The sequence below is a fragment of the Ambystoma mexicanum genome, chromosome 10, assembly GCF_040938575.1.
Source record: "Ambystoma mexicanum isolate Mex_15411 chromosome 10, UKY_AmexF1_1, whole genome shotgun sequence".
Classification (NCBI taxonomy): Eukaryota; Metazoa; Chordata; class Amphibia; order Caudata; family Ambystomatidae; genus Ambystoma; species Ambystoma mexicanum.
In genome coordinates this window covers 727,775,163-727,790,840 of record NC_090932.1, presented here as the reverse complement: position 1 = coordinate 727,790,840, position 15,678 = coordinate 727,775,163, and the positions used below count along the sequence as shown (strand labels likewise).

Genomic DNA, 15,678 nt, shown 5'->3' with positions numbered 1-15,678 from the left:
CGAAGCCACTTCACCTTCCTGCAGGATCTCCATGGCCTCCGCCCTTTTGTCGTCTGGCAGGAAGTCCAGCAGGGGAGCCATCTTGGACCACAACTCCCTGTCATAGCGGGCCACAATCGCTAGGGCGTTGGCCGCCTTAATTGTCATCGCCGCAGACAAGATGACTCGTCGTCCCATGCCGTCCAGTTTCTTTCCCTCGCCGTCAGGTCGAGAGGTTGAAGTTGAAGCAGTCGCCCCCGCCACTTTCTTCTTGGCCGCCGCCGAGACGACCGAATCCGGGATCGGCTGTGCCCTAAGGCACAAAGGGGCGGAATCGGGGACGCGGTACTTCTCGTACCGATCCCTCTTGGCAGGTGTTGTGAACGGGTTCTTCAGGAGAGCAAGTCCCTCATCCGAGATGTCGTCAAGCAACGGCACCGCGAGGACCGTCTTCCTCTTGGCCTCGTGCCGTTGATAGTGGAAGCCTTCCTTCTTCTGTTCTTCAGGGCAGAGCTGGAAAAGCTTGGATCCCTTGGCAATCATGGCATGGAAGGAGCCAATTTCGTCGGGCGGGGCGACCCGAGGGGGTGGTGATGGAAGGTCCATCCCGTTGTCACCACCGTCGTCATCCGTACCCGCCGTGGCCGTATCTGTTCCCGTGTCTGTCACAGGTTTCACTGTTTCTCACCTGTTTTCGCTGCTTGGCGGAATCCTTCGCCGGGGTTTTCTTCCGTGCTGTTCGGGTCTTGTATAAGCCCGCTCGGCCACCTTCGGATTCCAGGATTCGTTCACCTTCTTCGTCCGGGATCAAGGAACTCCAGGAAGACCAGGAAGTAAGGCAACCTTCTGGGGCGGACCGCGTGGAACGCGGAAGGATAAGGTACAAGGAGAGGGGAAGGAAAAGGAGTAAAGAATGGGTTCCGGGAATTTGGGAAGCAACACAGTTCCAGGAGCACGAACTACGACACACGTCAAGCCACAACTAACGGTAGCGTTGAGACGCGCAGAGCCGCAGGGGAGTGGCTAATTTATAGAGCGTGCTGCCTAGGACGTAAAGGTCGATAGACTGCGTTCCGTGTATACGGCCATGTTGGGTGTGCTACCGCAAGTAATCCCCGACGTGCCAGGGACCAGGAAGACCAGAAAGGGCGTGATAGATGGATCATGACAGCGTCCTGCCTAGGATCAGGGGATGGAGATGAAGGTCTGGAAGGGGGAGGGGGAACTCTCCTCCACTTGTTTGGAGAGCTTCCCGGCAGGCCCGGTTCTGCTGGGTCATCCGTTGGGGGGTAGAGGCAACCTCGTCCTTATCTCTGTGCATAAGGTTTGAATTGCCATCAAAATGGCCGCCGAGTTGTCCTGAGGCACGGGCACTGGTTGCGACGGGCGCGATAGTTGCTCCTCCTCCACAGGAGCCTCGTCGGCACCACCGTCGCTCTCCTCATCCACCTCCTCGGGATTCCTCCCGTGGGACCGGACCTCCTCAAACCTCTTGTTGAGGCCCTTCACGATTTCAACCATCTCCTCCTCAGAGGCTGTATCCGTGTCCGTAATGGCCACCGCCCCCCCCTCTTTTCCCACGGGGGTCTTATCGATGCGCTGAAAAGAGGATTCCCTCCGCGGTGGCAGGGAAACTCTGGGCCCCGAGGTCGCCTCCTCTGGTGTAGCCTACACAGGCTTCGCCAGGGCCGCCATGACTCCCTCGATAGAGGCCTTAGCCGGGTGAATCAAGGCCTTCACCACCTTGGGCGTGCTTGAGACCTTCACCTTGGGGGGAGGGTCACTGCCTCGCTCCCCCTCGGCTGACTCCTTCGAGATCGACTAGGGCTTGTCCAGAAGCTTACCCGGTTCTCAGATTTTCTCTTCCCCGAGCCAGAGCGTTGGCTCGTGGTTGATGGCGTCGGTGAAAGTGCGCCCTGCCTGGCAGCCAAGGAGCCCGACCCTTTGGCACTCCTGGTGCCCGCGGACACGTGGTGCTTTGCCTTCTGTTGGGCCCCTGTCGCCAGAGTGCCCTCAAAGGACTTAGAAGACTGCTCGGACCTCTTCTTCTTCTCACCTGCCAGGCTCTTTCCTTCCAGCCAGTTGGTGAGGTGGATACGCCGATCCTTCATGGTCCGTTTCAAACATATTCTTGCAAAATGCACAGTCCTTCTCCACGTGCGTCTTGTCTTCGTGAAGGCAGTAGAGACATCTCGAATGCTCATCCTCCATGAAAACATTCTGTAATCTGCTTCCAGGGCAGTTCCTGAACAGCTTGGATGCGGGCGTCGAGCTTCCCTTGTTCTGGGCCATGTCCACGGGGCAGGCCTCAGATCTTCTGGAATCTTCCAAGAAGCGTAACTCAACGAAAACTTCACCCTTGCGGGGCGTAGAAAATTCCGAAACGGGTCCCCGTTGATCGGAAGTATAAACGGTGGAGCTTGAGGCTCGATTGACCGAAAGAAAATGAGATTAAACTCTTTGAAAAAACACAAAACACAGTAAAAGCTCAAGAGCTAAAACACGAGGACTCCCAACACTTGAATGTGCGGTAAAAATCTGAGCATGGCTGCCAGGGGAGGGGCGTAGGGAGAGGGCAGTCATTGGCTGGGGGCAGTATGACCAAGAGACCAGTGATTGGTTACTACTAAGAAAGACAGATCAGAAACGAAACTGATACTGATTTTTTCTTTACTGAGGTTCCCATCCTGACGACGGGGAATATTCATGAGCATGTGAATCCATGCCAGACTCCATGCTAGAGAACGGCTCAACTATCCTGACATATCATTTCTTGAACACTTTTCTTTTGCATTACATTGTGTCCCACACTATTTGTATTTAGAATTAAGGATTGGCAATACGTTTATTAGTATAGGCCCTTTTATTTTGTCCACACTCTACTAGGACTGCATTATTATTATTTGATGGTCGTAGCTTGCTCCAATCTTTAGATTTAGGATTATATAGGTGTTTTTCAAATCCAATTGAAGTTCAATAAACACCCTTGAACTGTGATCACTTGTGTCTGTCTTCACTGTTTGATACCATTCCTTCCTTGATTTGACTCAATTGAGACAAACTGGGGGACCCTAAAATTCCAGAAGCTTAGTCAAAGAGCCTCAGATCCCTCTATCGCTAAGGAAGAATCCATAGGCTTTGATATCTGCAGAAGCAGAGAAGATACTATCCCTCCAGAAAAAAAGGAATGATTCCCACACACTTAGTCCTAATACCTGGCCTGGAAGTTCGGTATGGATGTCCTAGCTGGTGTCATAGACCCAACTTCCGGGGAGACATAAAGGTTCTCATGCAGAACCATGGCGAAACTGCATTTGAAGCACGTTGTAGGAACAAAAATTGCACAGGGAATTCTTGCAAGGGCTTTATTTCCCCGTTTTCAAGAAAGTGAACCAGAAGAAACTGAGAAAGGTAGCTTTGTCTTTGGAGAAGCCAATGAACCATTCACCACTGAGGCAAAGATAGAAGAAGAACATACCATCATTCTCGATCTAGTCTTCGGCCAGCAAAATGATCCAGCACCCGCAGAGGCTTTCTTACAGCTGATTCCTGAATGGAAGGGAAGGGAAGCCCTTTTTTCTTCTTAAAGCAAGAATTACTGTATAGAAAGAAAACCTCCAGAGAAGGCCCAAGTAAAACTGAATTAGTAATCCCCAAAACCCATCGGAAGATCGTACTAGAGATGGCAAATTTTCATTTGACAGGGGGACATTTATGACAATCGAAGACACGAGCTCACATCAGTGGGAGGTTCTACTAGCCAGGTATCCATGCCGACATAAAGAACTTCATTCAGACATGTGAAATATGCCAGAAAACCAGTGCGCATATTCCCTTACCTGCCCCTCTGAACACCTGACCAATAATAGAAATCCCTTTCTCCTGAATTGGGATGGATAGAATTGGACTGTTGGAAACCTCTAGACCGGGTAACAAATATGTACTCGTAATCGTTGATTACGCTACACGATACCCAGAGGCATTCCAACACAACACAACAAATCTTAAAACACCTATTGCCATTTTCTTCTAGGGTTGGTTTCCCCAAGGAAATTCTAACGGATTAGGGGTCCAATTTTATAAGCAAACTCATGGGTGAAGTCAAGGAATTACTTCATATTTCCACCTTAAGAACCTCTGTTTACCACCCCCAAATGGATGGACTGGTAGAGAGATATTTAACAAAACCCTTAAGATGATCTTGAGAAAGTTGGCAGATAAAGATGGGAAAAGACTAGCATTGCATGATCCCCTGGGCCCTATTTGCAGTAGGAAAGACCCCTCAGGCGCCCACCGGATTCTCTCCCTTTGAACTCATTTATGGTATAGAACCAAGAGATGTCCTAGATATGCTCCAGGAGACCTGGGAAGAGAGAGAAGAGGCAGCTATTCCCCTCTCACAAAGAGCTACTCGACTGCAAGAGTATATGAAACTCATTCAAAATCTAGTCTATATTCCCATGGAAAAAGCCCAAGTCCAAAAAAGTCCACTTACGACTAGAAGGTAAACTTAAGATCCTTTTCAGTAGGATAAAAGGTATTAGTCCTCTTACCTAACTCTGAAAAAATAAACTTGTCTCAAAGTGGCATGGGCCATATGCGGTACTAGAGCAAACAGGGACCTGTACCTATAAAATAACGCAACCTGACAGGAAGCAAAAGACCCACCTTTAGCACAGAGTGGAAAGAAAATCCTTCCACAGCCACTGCCTCAATGTCTTGTTTGGTACCAGAGAAAATAAATAATTTTGAGCTGATTCCCCAAGAGCTATCTAGACAAAAACAAGAAGACTTAAACGATCTAGTCACAACATTTCCTGATATATTCGGCGAGAAACCAGGGAGAGTACACAGCACCTATCATTATATCAGAACGCCAAAAAAATGGTTAATTCGAAACCATATAGACTCCTGGAAGCCCGAACACAGATCATGGTTGAGGAAATGGAAAAAATGCTGAGGGCAAACATTATCAACCCTCTTCAAGCCCATGGTCCTCTCCTATTGTGTTAGTCACTAACCCCAATAATTCCTGGAGGTTTTGCATAGACTTCTGGCAGGTCAACACCATCTCCTACTTCGATGCCTATCCTATGTAGCGCATCGACGAATTGATCCGTAAACTCGAAAATGCCACATTCCTATCAACCCTAGACTTAACCAAGGGGAATTGGCAGGTCCCAGTACACAGACCTGATAAGGAACTGACAGCTTTCTCGATGCCCCTGGGACTATTCCAGTTCAAAGTCCTCCCTTTTGGCTTACCCAGGGCCCCCAGCACTTTCCAATGGCTTATGGACAGGATATTACAGCCCTACTCTGATTTCTGTGGGGCTTATATTGACAACATAGTCAGTTGTAGTAAGACTTGGTAAGACCATCTTTTCCATCTCTTTACTATTACGAGAGCCCTTAGAGAAGCCGGCTAAACTGACAATGCATCCAAATGTAAGCTGGCTCCATTAGCCGTGAAATACCTTGGCTTCTTTGTAGGGAATGGCAGTGTCCAGCCACAACAAGAAAAAGTGAAGGCCGTCCCAGACACCCCAATGCCAAAGACCAAGAGAGACCTCAGGGCATTCTTAGGATTATTTGGTTATTAGCCTAGATTTATCTCCAATTTCTCAGACAGAACACTTAGGTTCACAGACAAATTAAAGAATTCTGAACCCCAGAAGATTCATTAGACTGACGAGGACAATGTATGTTACAACAACTTAAAGCAAACCTTGTGCCAGTACCCGATCCAAAAGGTGGTAGACTTTTCAAAAGAGTCTGTGCTATAAACTGATGCCTCCCTCACAGAGTTAGGAGCAGTTTTGTCACACATTTGTGATGCATTAGAACACCCTATCCTATTCACTAGTCAAACACTCTTCCCACCTATAAAACACTACTCTGTGTTGCAATTAGAGGTCCTTGCCATCAAATGGGCCATCACCCATTTGAGATACTATCTCCTAGGACAGAAGTTCACAGATCATTCTCCTTTAGTATGGATAAGCAAACTAATGGACTAACGCTCGAGTCATGCAATGGTTCTTAGACCCGCAACCCTACTGTTTCACTGTGGAGCACCGAAAAGGTAGAGACCAGAGGAACATCGATTTCCTTTCTCGGTTTCCCTGTGAAACAGATGTGGCTACATCGCATAAGGGAAGGGCATGTGAGAAACCGGAAGGTGTCTCACCCAGTAGTCCCTGGGGATCGGTCATCGAGGTGGCCAGGACACGGCCATCGCTTTTGGATCCAGTTCCTGGGGGTGGACAAGTGCGGGAGGATCACCTGGGTGAGGGATCTTTGGGCATTGGGAGTGGGGCACCAGATGGCGAGACACAGTATGCCCTTCCCTGTAAAACCTTTACCCCACCCTTTCAGATAGGATATGTAGGAACTCTACCCACCCCACTTCCTACACAAACGCTTTCACATGGGCAGCCCGCTCTAGGAGAAAACAGACTAACACCCGAGCAGTATGTCTGACTTGTCCCAATAAAATAGTCAGGCGAAGTCAGGCAATTACTGACCATCACTCACACCTGACTTCCATTAAGTTTCCCCACACGGATAAAAGGTAGAGCACAAAAGCACACGCTGAGCGAGGTAAAGCACACGAGGAAACAGCAATTTCAAGACAGCAGCTGAACGAGAGAAGAAAGACGGCAAACCAGGATGGGATCACAAGTAGGGAAGTTCCCTTGACCTTTCCAACAGGAAACCGTTATTTTCAAGAGCCCTCAAGATTGGAAAGTATAAGATCAGCAAACAAGGCTGAAGAATCCTCTATTGTGTGTTGGAGATACCCGGGGGCCTTCCGAGTCACTAATCAAGACGGGGAGAAGCAGCAGGCGCCATGGTACCGTCCTTGGCTCCAAGACCAAAGTAGCGTTAGTGAAATCAACACAGCCGGTGAGTTATGGAAACCGATAAAAGACTGGTTTGTATTGAAGCCAAGGTTGCAAGAAGCAACACTGTATGGCGAGTGCTGGAATGAACATTGTTAAAACGCATATGATAAAAGACGCAACTAAAGTTGAAGTAAAGTTGAACTGCTGATGAGTGTTTGAACAAGAGACTTTAATACAATACCTTTGACAGAGTGGTCCGGCACAGCGTGTGTGCACAATAGAAGGTCTCTGTAAGGTATCCAGCTGAGAAGTACAGAAGTGAAAGTTAAAGGGCTATATTAAGAAGATAATCAAGAATTATGATTTGAAGTGGTCCTGCAACAGGTCAGGTCAAAATCGTATGCACAGTCGAAAGTCCTTGATTTTGATACACTAAAGATAGTTTGGAAAAGAGATACATTTGGTGCGAGCCAGGAGGATGGAGACTAATTGAAGGTTTTGTGTTAAAGTGGTTCTGAGCCCGACAGAGGAGACCCGGGGTGAATAGTGAATCACCAGAGAAGTTGTGCATATGAGAATCCTGAAGAGGAAGGAACTTTGAATGTTTGTTTGTTGCATCAGGTCAACTGAAATAAGTGAGTTTGGACCTCAATACGAGTATGGCGGTAAGTGGTAAAATTGGAGGTAACTAGGTTACCTCCAATTTTACCACTATGCCAAATTATGAGTTTTGGTGTTGAGTGGAGGATTTACCTCCAGCAAAACCCTGGAGGTAGATCTTTCCACTAAACTCCAAAAATATCAGCAGAATTGGCGGAATAACCCTGCCAGTAATTCCACAAAAAAACCTATTGGGTCCAATGGACCCAAAATAAATGGGGATTTACACCGCTACCACTTGTAATCAGGCGGAAATTCTGTCTGACCAAGTAGCTGTAACAGTAATTTGTTTTCTGTGGATTTACCGCTGAATTACCGCCATACTCATAATGAGGCTCTTTGAATGGCAAATAGACTTTGGCACAGAAGGTCCCGACCAGAGATTTTGAACTGCATGCTCATGCTGGAAAAATCAGAGTATGTGCTAAGCTCAAGTGTGCTGCCTTGCCCGCGCTGAAAACATGTGGAAGGGACGCTAACGGCTCACCTATCCTGACATATCGTTTCTTGAACACTTTTCTTTTGCATAACATTATTTCCCACGCTATTTGTATTTAGAAGTATGGATTGGCAAAAGGTTTATTAGTATAGACCCTTTTATTTTGACCAGACTACTAGGAATACGTTATTATAATTTGATGGTTGTGGCTTGCTCCCATCTTTAGATTTAGGATTAGATAGGCATTTTTCAATTGAAATTCAATAAACGCCCATTGAACTGTGATCACTTGTCTCTATATTCACTGTTTGATACCATGCCTTCCATAAAACAGGCACTCGCCCACTCACCTAGAACATTAAAAAACACACATCACATCACTTGTCATTCACTCACCAGTCACTCAGACACACATAGCATTCTCTACACAGGCACACACCCACCCACCATATTCAAAAACACACATCACATCACTTCTCATTCACCCACCAATCACTCACACTTTCTCTTATATCCACTCCTTCCATTCTCTACAGAGGCGCACACATCCACCCACCCACCCAGTATATTCAAAAACACACTTCACATCATGTACACATTTCTTTTAAAAGCCTTCTTACCTTTTTCTTGCAGCTTTGGTCTGTCCTTCCAGGCCACACTCGGCTCCTCCGTGCTGCTCACAAACAGGAACCAGGAAGCTGCAAGAGCTTACTGGTTAATGTGTGTGAGCTGTCAGGAAGCTGAGGGACAAGCGATTGGAGCCGAACATGGCATGTGACATGTGCCACAGGTCATGGTCAGCGCCAACCCTCACTGAGCACCTACCCGGCTCAGCCTTCACCCTAATGGGTGAGCACTGGGCCAGGGACCCACTAGACCTGTTGTAGCAGGACCACACACATTGCAGAGGGCCCCCGCTTCAACAGAATATTCTATTTATTTTTGTGGAAAAAAAGTTGAGGTTACAAGGGAATCCCCAGGGGTTGCAACTGCGCCTCCCCAGGGGTCGCAGTTGCAACCCCTGGCGACCGCCAAACCACATCCCTGTCTGGGACACCAACAGAAGGGAACTGAGCAAGCAAGGAGAACTTCCTTGTCGCAAGGGTGGCACTAAGCCCAGTCATCAACAAAGAAGGATCTGGGACTTTGTTAACACCAAAACAGAGTGGCAAACTGTACATCAAGCTGAAGATTGTGAGAAATAACTTTTTAGACGCCAGGCAAAGTGAGCCATTCCCCCTGGCTTTGTTAGAAGCTGTATAGATCTATACCAGGAGAAGGGATCCATTCTCATAGATGTTCAATTGCATAAAGGCTGTGTGAAACCCGCAAGCCAGGGGAAGGGAGAAATTCCCCCTGGCATTCTTGTTGCAAGAGAACATTCTTTTAAACACAATCCGAGCATCAAGAAAAGAGAGACTTTCTCCTAAAGGACATTTCTGTTAGATTATCCTTTAGTTGTAGTGTGATGGATAACAGTAGGTTGACACAGGACAATGGAGTTTGATTTGGCAGACATTTGGACAGACCCTTTACTATTGGTTTTGAGGGAGGGAAACCACTCTAAAAAGATGGAGATAGTGAGGGTTTTTTTGTGCACAAATAAAAGTCTATAATCACCACCAAGCCACCATTGTGCCAGCTTCCTTCTTCGGCACCCTTACAAGCAGGACTGCCCCACATGTGTCCGTCTTCGACCCTCCTTAATGACTGGTTGTTTCCAATGTCAGTTGATGTGTGATTGCCCCTGTGACAACCAAATCTTTGTGTGATAACTGAGTGAGCATGGTGTGGGATGCCCATAAACACTCTCCAGATTCGGAATGCACAAGCTTGTAGGGGCCCCTCTCCCCTTTGGCCACTCCATTGTCAGTCCCCAAGGATAGGCAAGACTTCATTACATCTGGTAAAAGAACGCAATTGGAAAGGATATGACAGACACTAGAAAGGCTTTTTAGCAAACCATTTTTGCACTTCAAATCGTGTGGGGTGCATGCCACTCAGGCGTTGGTGGAACTAATTAGCTTTTATGATAGTAACGTGTCATAAAATGTGTATGCTCTGTTACTTAATGGCCCCCAAAAACACTTTTAGCAGGAACTTTTTTAATCAATAATGCGCACACCATACTGGATGCTACACATGGGTGACTACAAAAAAAAAGAAAATAGAAAATGCTTCTGGTTATTACTTGACAAATACCTGTAGTTTGGCAAGTCCCATACTATATGTTTCTGGTAATGATTCAAGTGGCATCAAAGTTATCCAAGGGTAAATTAAGCCAAAATGGCTGCATGAATTAATCTGAAACAGACAAATCTTCATTAAAAAAAAACTCTGAAAGAAACATGTTTAAGTAAACTGTAAATCACACTAAACACTCTTAGTAGCTTGCAGGTACAAATACTTGCGTTTAGAGAAAAATACTTTAAAAGAAATGATTCTAAACATTACTGTCTCATGTTAAATAATACAAAAAGAATACATTTTACCATTTGTATAATTTAAAAACATACACTGTTATACTTTTTTTGATAAGAACATATCCATAAAAACAACATAAATACAACAGAAACATTTCAAAATATAATAGTGCGTACAATTCAGTTAATTAAATACATGAATTCTTCATAGCAAAACATAAAATAGGATAATCCAGTACATACTTTTAGCCTCATACTTTTTAAAATAGGGCAAACACAAAGAACATTAACAAACAGCACATATGTCCTACATTCAACATACAATTTAGTTAATGTAAAACATTTTGCTAAACAAATTGTTTACCTATCAGTCTCCATAGGGCATGATGATAATTCGAAACTGCATGGCATATACTAACTTTCAAGCATAAACAGTTTTAAAGCAATTGTTACCATTCAGAATGTAAAATATGAAATAAGGGCATCAACTACCTTTTTCAGTTTCTCTTACATAAGGGGCAGAATAGTAAATGGTGGCATTTGTCTGATGTTCCAGATGACCATTTCGATGTAGCAATTAGGACTATTCACAGGTGTTATTTCAGATATACATTTGTTGGGGTGGTTGAAGAGCATAATAGGACTCTGCCCCTTTGCAGATGTATGTTATGTTATTAGTCTTTTATACTGCAATCGTCACCGGTGTAGTGGTCTTAGAAGCACTGAGCCTTGTCCATGTAGAGACCAACTGGCAAAACCACCCAGGGTGGCAGCCAGACTGTGGTCTGCAAGGAATCAAGGAGAGTGGGAAAGGTTAGGGTGACAAAAATGTACAGTTAACTCACATAAAGGAAAATGTAAACAGAAAGGTAAGGGATAGTGATCATTGAGATGAATTTATAGTTTTTAAAAGTTTTGACCAAAAGAAAATGGAATGAAAAGAAGGGATGGGAGCTTTCCTTATTGACTAGCAGAGATTTTATGGAGACAGTTACTAGTAGGGTAATGAGATTATGTTAAGTCAAGCTGTGGATGTGCAGGGGCCCTAAAATGTGCTCAAGAGTGCCTGGCAGTTGTGGGGGCTACTAATCAAAGAACCTTATTGGATTACCTCTGGCTGATAGCTGGAGTGGGTTGTCTGAGCTGTCATAGCGAGGAATTGGCTGTGTGCAGGATAATTGCTGAGGGACACACACCGAGTGTTTGTTGGAGGATCTCCACCACTCAGTGTTGGGGAGATTTTTGCACACTCCTCTGTTGAAGATAATGTAACCATCTAATCTAATGATAGAACTCTATGTCACCCCAAAGTAAATACCTGACTCTCCAAAGGAAGTTGTAGCACAGCAACCAGGCTTAGCTTCTGGAGTGAGGAAAATAAAAGTATTCCTAATAATCACCACAAAACATTACATCACACTGATTTACTGAACAATGTACACTTTTATTACACGGTCACACATATAATATCTTTGTTGGGGAAAATAGGTACTCAGGTGAAACATAACACTGCACAGCAAGTACATTGTCAGTTAAGACTTGACTTATTCTTTACACAAAAATGCAAGCTTCCTTTCTGGTGGAAGACACTATACATAAAGTCTTATAGCAGTGTAGAAAGTAGAGGGCAGTCCAATAGACAATAAAAGACACAGGATGTATTGCCATAGTCGGGATCAAGGGTGCTACACAGAATCTAATCAGTGGTTTCCTGCTGCACTCTAAATAAAAGTATTATTCATAATACATATGGACACAAAGCAGTGATAACACTTAGAGGTAGTAAATAAGGAAATAATGTCCAACACAGCGAGGAGGGCTGCAAAAGTCTAGTATATATTTTAGACAGACAGTATTACACTCCAAGGAGGGAAAACACATCCACACTCCTTGATATGCTGCAAATCCTAAACCAGACGTGAAATACATAGATTTAAAAATCCCTCATAAATCAGAGGAAGTGACTAAAATCCAGAGCTTGATGGAGAACTCCAAGGATTCTAGAAAATGTCAACGATCAGGTAAGTACTAATGTCACTGTCTAGGAGCTCTAATGTTGTAAAAAGCACCCCCTTATGCCTTATGAAATAACAGGACAAAGTCTGTAGGCTGACCTGCAGTATTATGAAAAGCCAAGCTTAGTCCCAAGTTCATCCCCACAGTATTAATTTACAGATGGCGGAAGCATTGCCACAAAGGGAGACGTTACAATAGCATAAAGATGAGAACAAGTAGTGTGCCAGTTTATATGGGTGTAAACAATTTGGAAATATACCAGGTACAAAACAAACAGAAACAAAATGTATGTAAGAAAACAGGTGACTAATAAAGGTAGCATTAACCTAAGCGGGCAAGTACTCCAAAATAAAGAGAAGTACTAATTCAATATACAAAATTACATTATTAAGCATCACTGGATGTAGTGGTGGGGTCATGTACCGGAGAAGGCAGGGGGAACAACCTCTTAAGCAAGTAAGTGAAGTTTATGCTAAGCTTTGAAGTGATCAAGGTTGGGCTAGCTTTGACCGTTATGGGTAGCTGGTTACAGGGGAGCGGGGCAAGATGGGAGAAAAAGAGGCACAGGGAGGGATTGGAACTGTAAGTTAAGTGCATAGGAGGATTGACGGACGACAGGGTGAGTAAACTGAGATACAGTGAGACAGGTACCGAGGAGCTGGACTATTGACCAGTTTATAGATTAGGAGAAGGAACTTGAAAGAGAGCAGTTGTGTATGGAGAGCCAAATGGCATAGGCAGAAATGTGGGAGGATCTGGGTAGGTTGTAGAGAGTGCAGGTACAAATGTGGAGGACTTTGTCTGGAGGGAGGAAAGAGTAGAGAGGAAGGCCAATGAGTAGGCTTGAATAGTAGTCCAATTTTCTAAGCTAAAGAGTGGACATTAGAGTTTTTGTAGAGTGGTTAGTTTGGAAAGGATGAATTTTCTGAATGATGAAGAGGTTCATTCGAGTGGCAGAGCCAGTGATAGTGATGAATTGTTGCAGTCAGTGGTAGCTCGCTATGAAAGAGGACCCCAAGATTGCGAGCCTTGCATGAGGGAGCAAGAAAGTCAAATGGGAACGAGATAAGAGAGGAAAGGGGAAGGGAGGGTTGACATTAGAAGCCGGGAGAAAGAGGTCATCCATTTTTAAAGCATTCAGCATGAGGCAGCGGATAGCCATCCAGTGATGAATTGCAGTGAGACACTTTGTAATCTCTTCCGAGATGGTTGGGGTGATGGAGAGAAAGTACAAAAAATGTTTGAGTGTCATCAGCAAAAGGGTGATTTTGAAAGACAAAGGATGAGATATGTCTTGCTAGAGAAGATTTATAGAGAGTTAAAAGCAGAGGTCGAAGGACTGATCCTTGGGGGACGCCGACAGGGAGAGGGATGGGGTTAGAGGGTTGCAAGTTTCAAGAGATTTTAAAGGATGAACCTTCCAGGTAGGAGGAAATCCAGGCAACAGCAGATTTGCAAACCCCAGGTCCTGTAGAGAGGAGTGGTCGATAGTGTCAAACAGGTTGAGTATAGAAGAGAGTGTGTAGTGGTGACCATTAGAGAGAAATGTGGAGACATTCATGAGTGCAGTCTTGGTGGAGTGTTTACTACGGAAGCCAGATTGAAGTAGATCTCCAAGGCCATTCTCCTTGAGGTACTTAGTGATCCAGTTAAAGACCACCCACTCGAGGACTTTTAAATAATGGGGAAGAAGAGAAACTGGGCGATAGTTTACTGGTATGTTTGGGTCTGAAGAGGGTTTCTCAATATGGGTAAGACATTTGCAGAATGAAGGAGGGGGACGAGTCCAACTGGGAGAGAGAGGTTAAAGAACTCAGAGATACGAACAAGGGATTGAGGTTAAATCTTGGACCATTTGGAAAACAAAAGGGTCGATAGTAGTGCAAGATGGAGTGGCACTGCGAAGGATGCCTGCTAATTAAATAGGAGAGGTAGGGGCAAAGTAGTAAAGAATAGAAGAGGTAGGGGGAGAGGTGCCGACAGAAGGAGGGTTGGGGAGGGAGAGAGGAAAAGGACTGTGAGAGTGTCCCGAATGTTAGAGATTTTAGAGGAAATGTAGTGAGGAAAGTCCTTAGCACAAAGGGAGGAGGGGATGGATATTGGCTCTGGAGGTGTGAGCAAAGATCGGAGGTAGATGAAAGTTCACAGGTGTGATTGCAAAGGGAGAGGAATTAGGTTTACTGAATTGGAGGATTTGGCAGTGTCCAGTGGAGGGGTTAGGACAGCAAGGGAATTTTGTAGGCTAGGAGTAGGGAAGGTGTCCGTAACTTGCACCAGCATTGTAGGTCACAGCACATGTTTGTTTTAAGGATCTGAATTTCAGGTGATGAAAGGCTGAGGATGGCAAGGTGTGAATGTGTGGGTAGGATATTGTTGGCCAAATGGAGTCATAAGTGCATAGTGCAAGTCAGAGAAAGCATGGTCAATAGAAGAAGCATGAATAGGGGAAAGAGACAAGAGTAAGATCTTCACAGCATTAAGGTAGGGGCCCAAGAGAGTCCTGTCTGATTATCTCTTAGTCATTAAAGAAGGGAGATAAGGAGCAGAAGGTGGAAAAACCAAGATGTTCAAGATGAGAATAGTGAATTAGCGAGAAAGACATGGTCAAGAGTTCCCGCCAGAGTCGGTGGGCTGGGCGTGGTCAGAAAGAGGGATTTATGCTCAAGGCAGGTGGCTTCAGAGAACTTGGCAAGGATACGGTACCTCAGCACGTCAATGGGGATGCTGGTAGGAAGTGACTCAAGGAGAAGAGTCACATCAAGGAACAAGCAGTGGAGGGAACCAGAGTGTTGATAGAGAGCCAGTACAGTGACAGGTGTCGGAGGGAGGAGTTGAATAGTGGCCTATTCCAAAGAGGAGTTGTCAGAAGGGGTAGAGGGGCAGTGCTGAGGGTCTTATTGATAAGGAGCCCCACACCACCATCTTTTTCAATAGATCTTGGAGAATCTGAGAAGGTAGCAGAGTCGGTGTGGAGATCTACAAGTGTAGCAAGAGGGCAGATTCAGGTTTCTGTTGAGGGTGATAAGAGTCAAAGTGGTCAGTGATGTAGGAAGACTTGTAGAAAGATTGTGCATTCCAGAGGCCAAGTGAAAGAGTGACAGGACGTGGGAGAGAGGAGCAGCTGTTGAGCAGTATGCGAGGGGGGATAGATGAGGCTGGAGATCCTGGAAGCATGGAAGCAGGGTGTGGGGGAAGGAGGGAAGAAGGAAGATGGGGAGGACGGAGACTGGTGCAGAAGATAAGCTAAATAAGGAGGAATGGAGTGAAATCAAGAAACATGATGGATGGTAGAAGAAATAGGCAAGTGAAGACA

The 15,678-nt window shown here is 45.3% G+C and overlaps 1 protein-coding gene across 1 annotated transcript in view; it reads right to left on the bottom strand.

The window, feature by feature from the left end:
* HPS3 (HPS3 biogenesis of lysosomal organelles complex 2 subunit 1) overlaps positions 1–15,678 on the bottom strand; it is an 807,901-nt gene that overhangs the window by 177,099 nt on the left and 615,124 nt on the right. Inside the window, exon 14 of the mRNA XM_069618362.1 lies at positions 10,129–10,230. Coding sequence (XP_069474463.1) covers positions 10,129–10,230 — 102 coding nt within the window. The remainder of the gene's footprint in view (positions 1–10,128; positions 10,231–15,678) is intronic.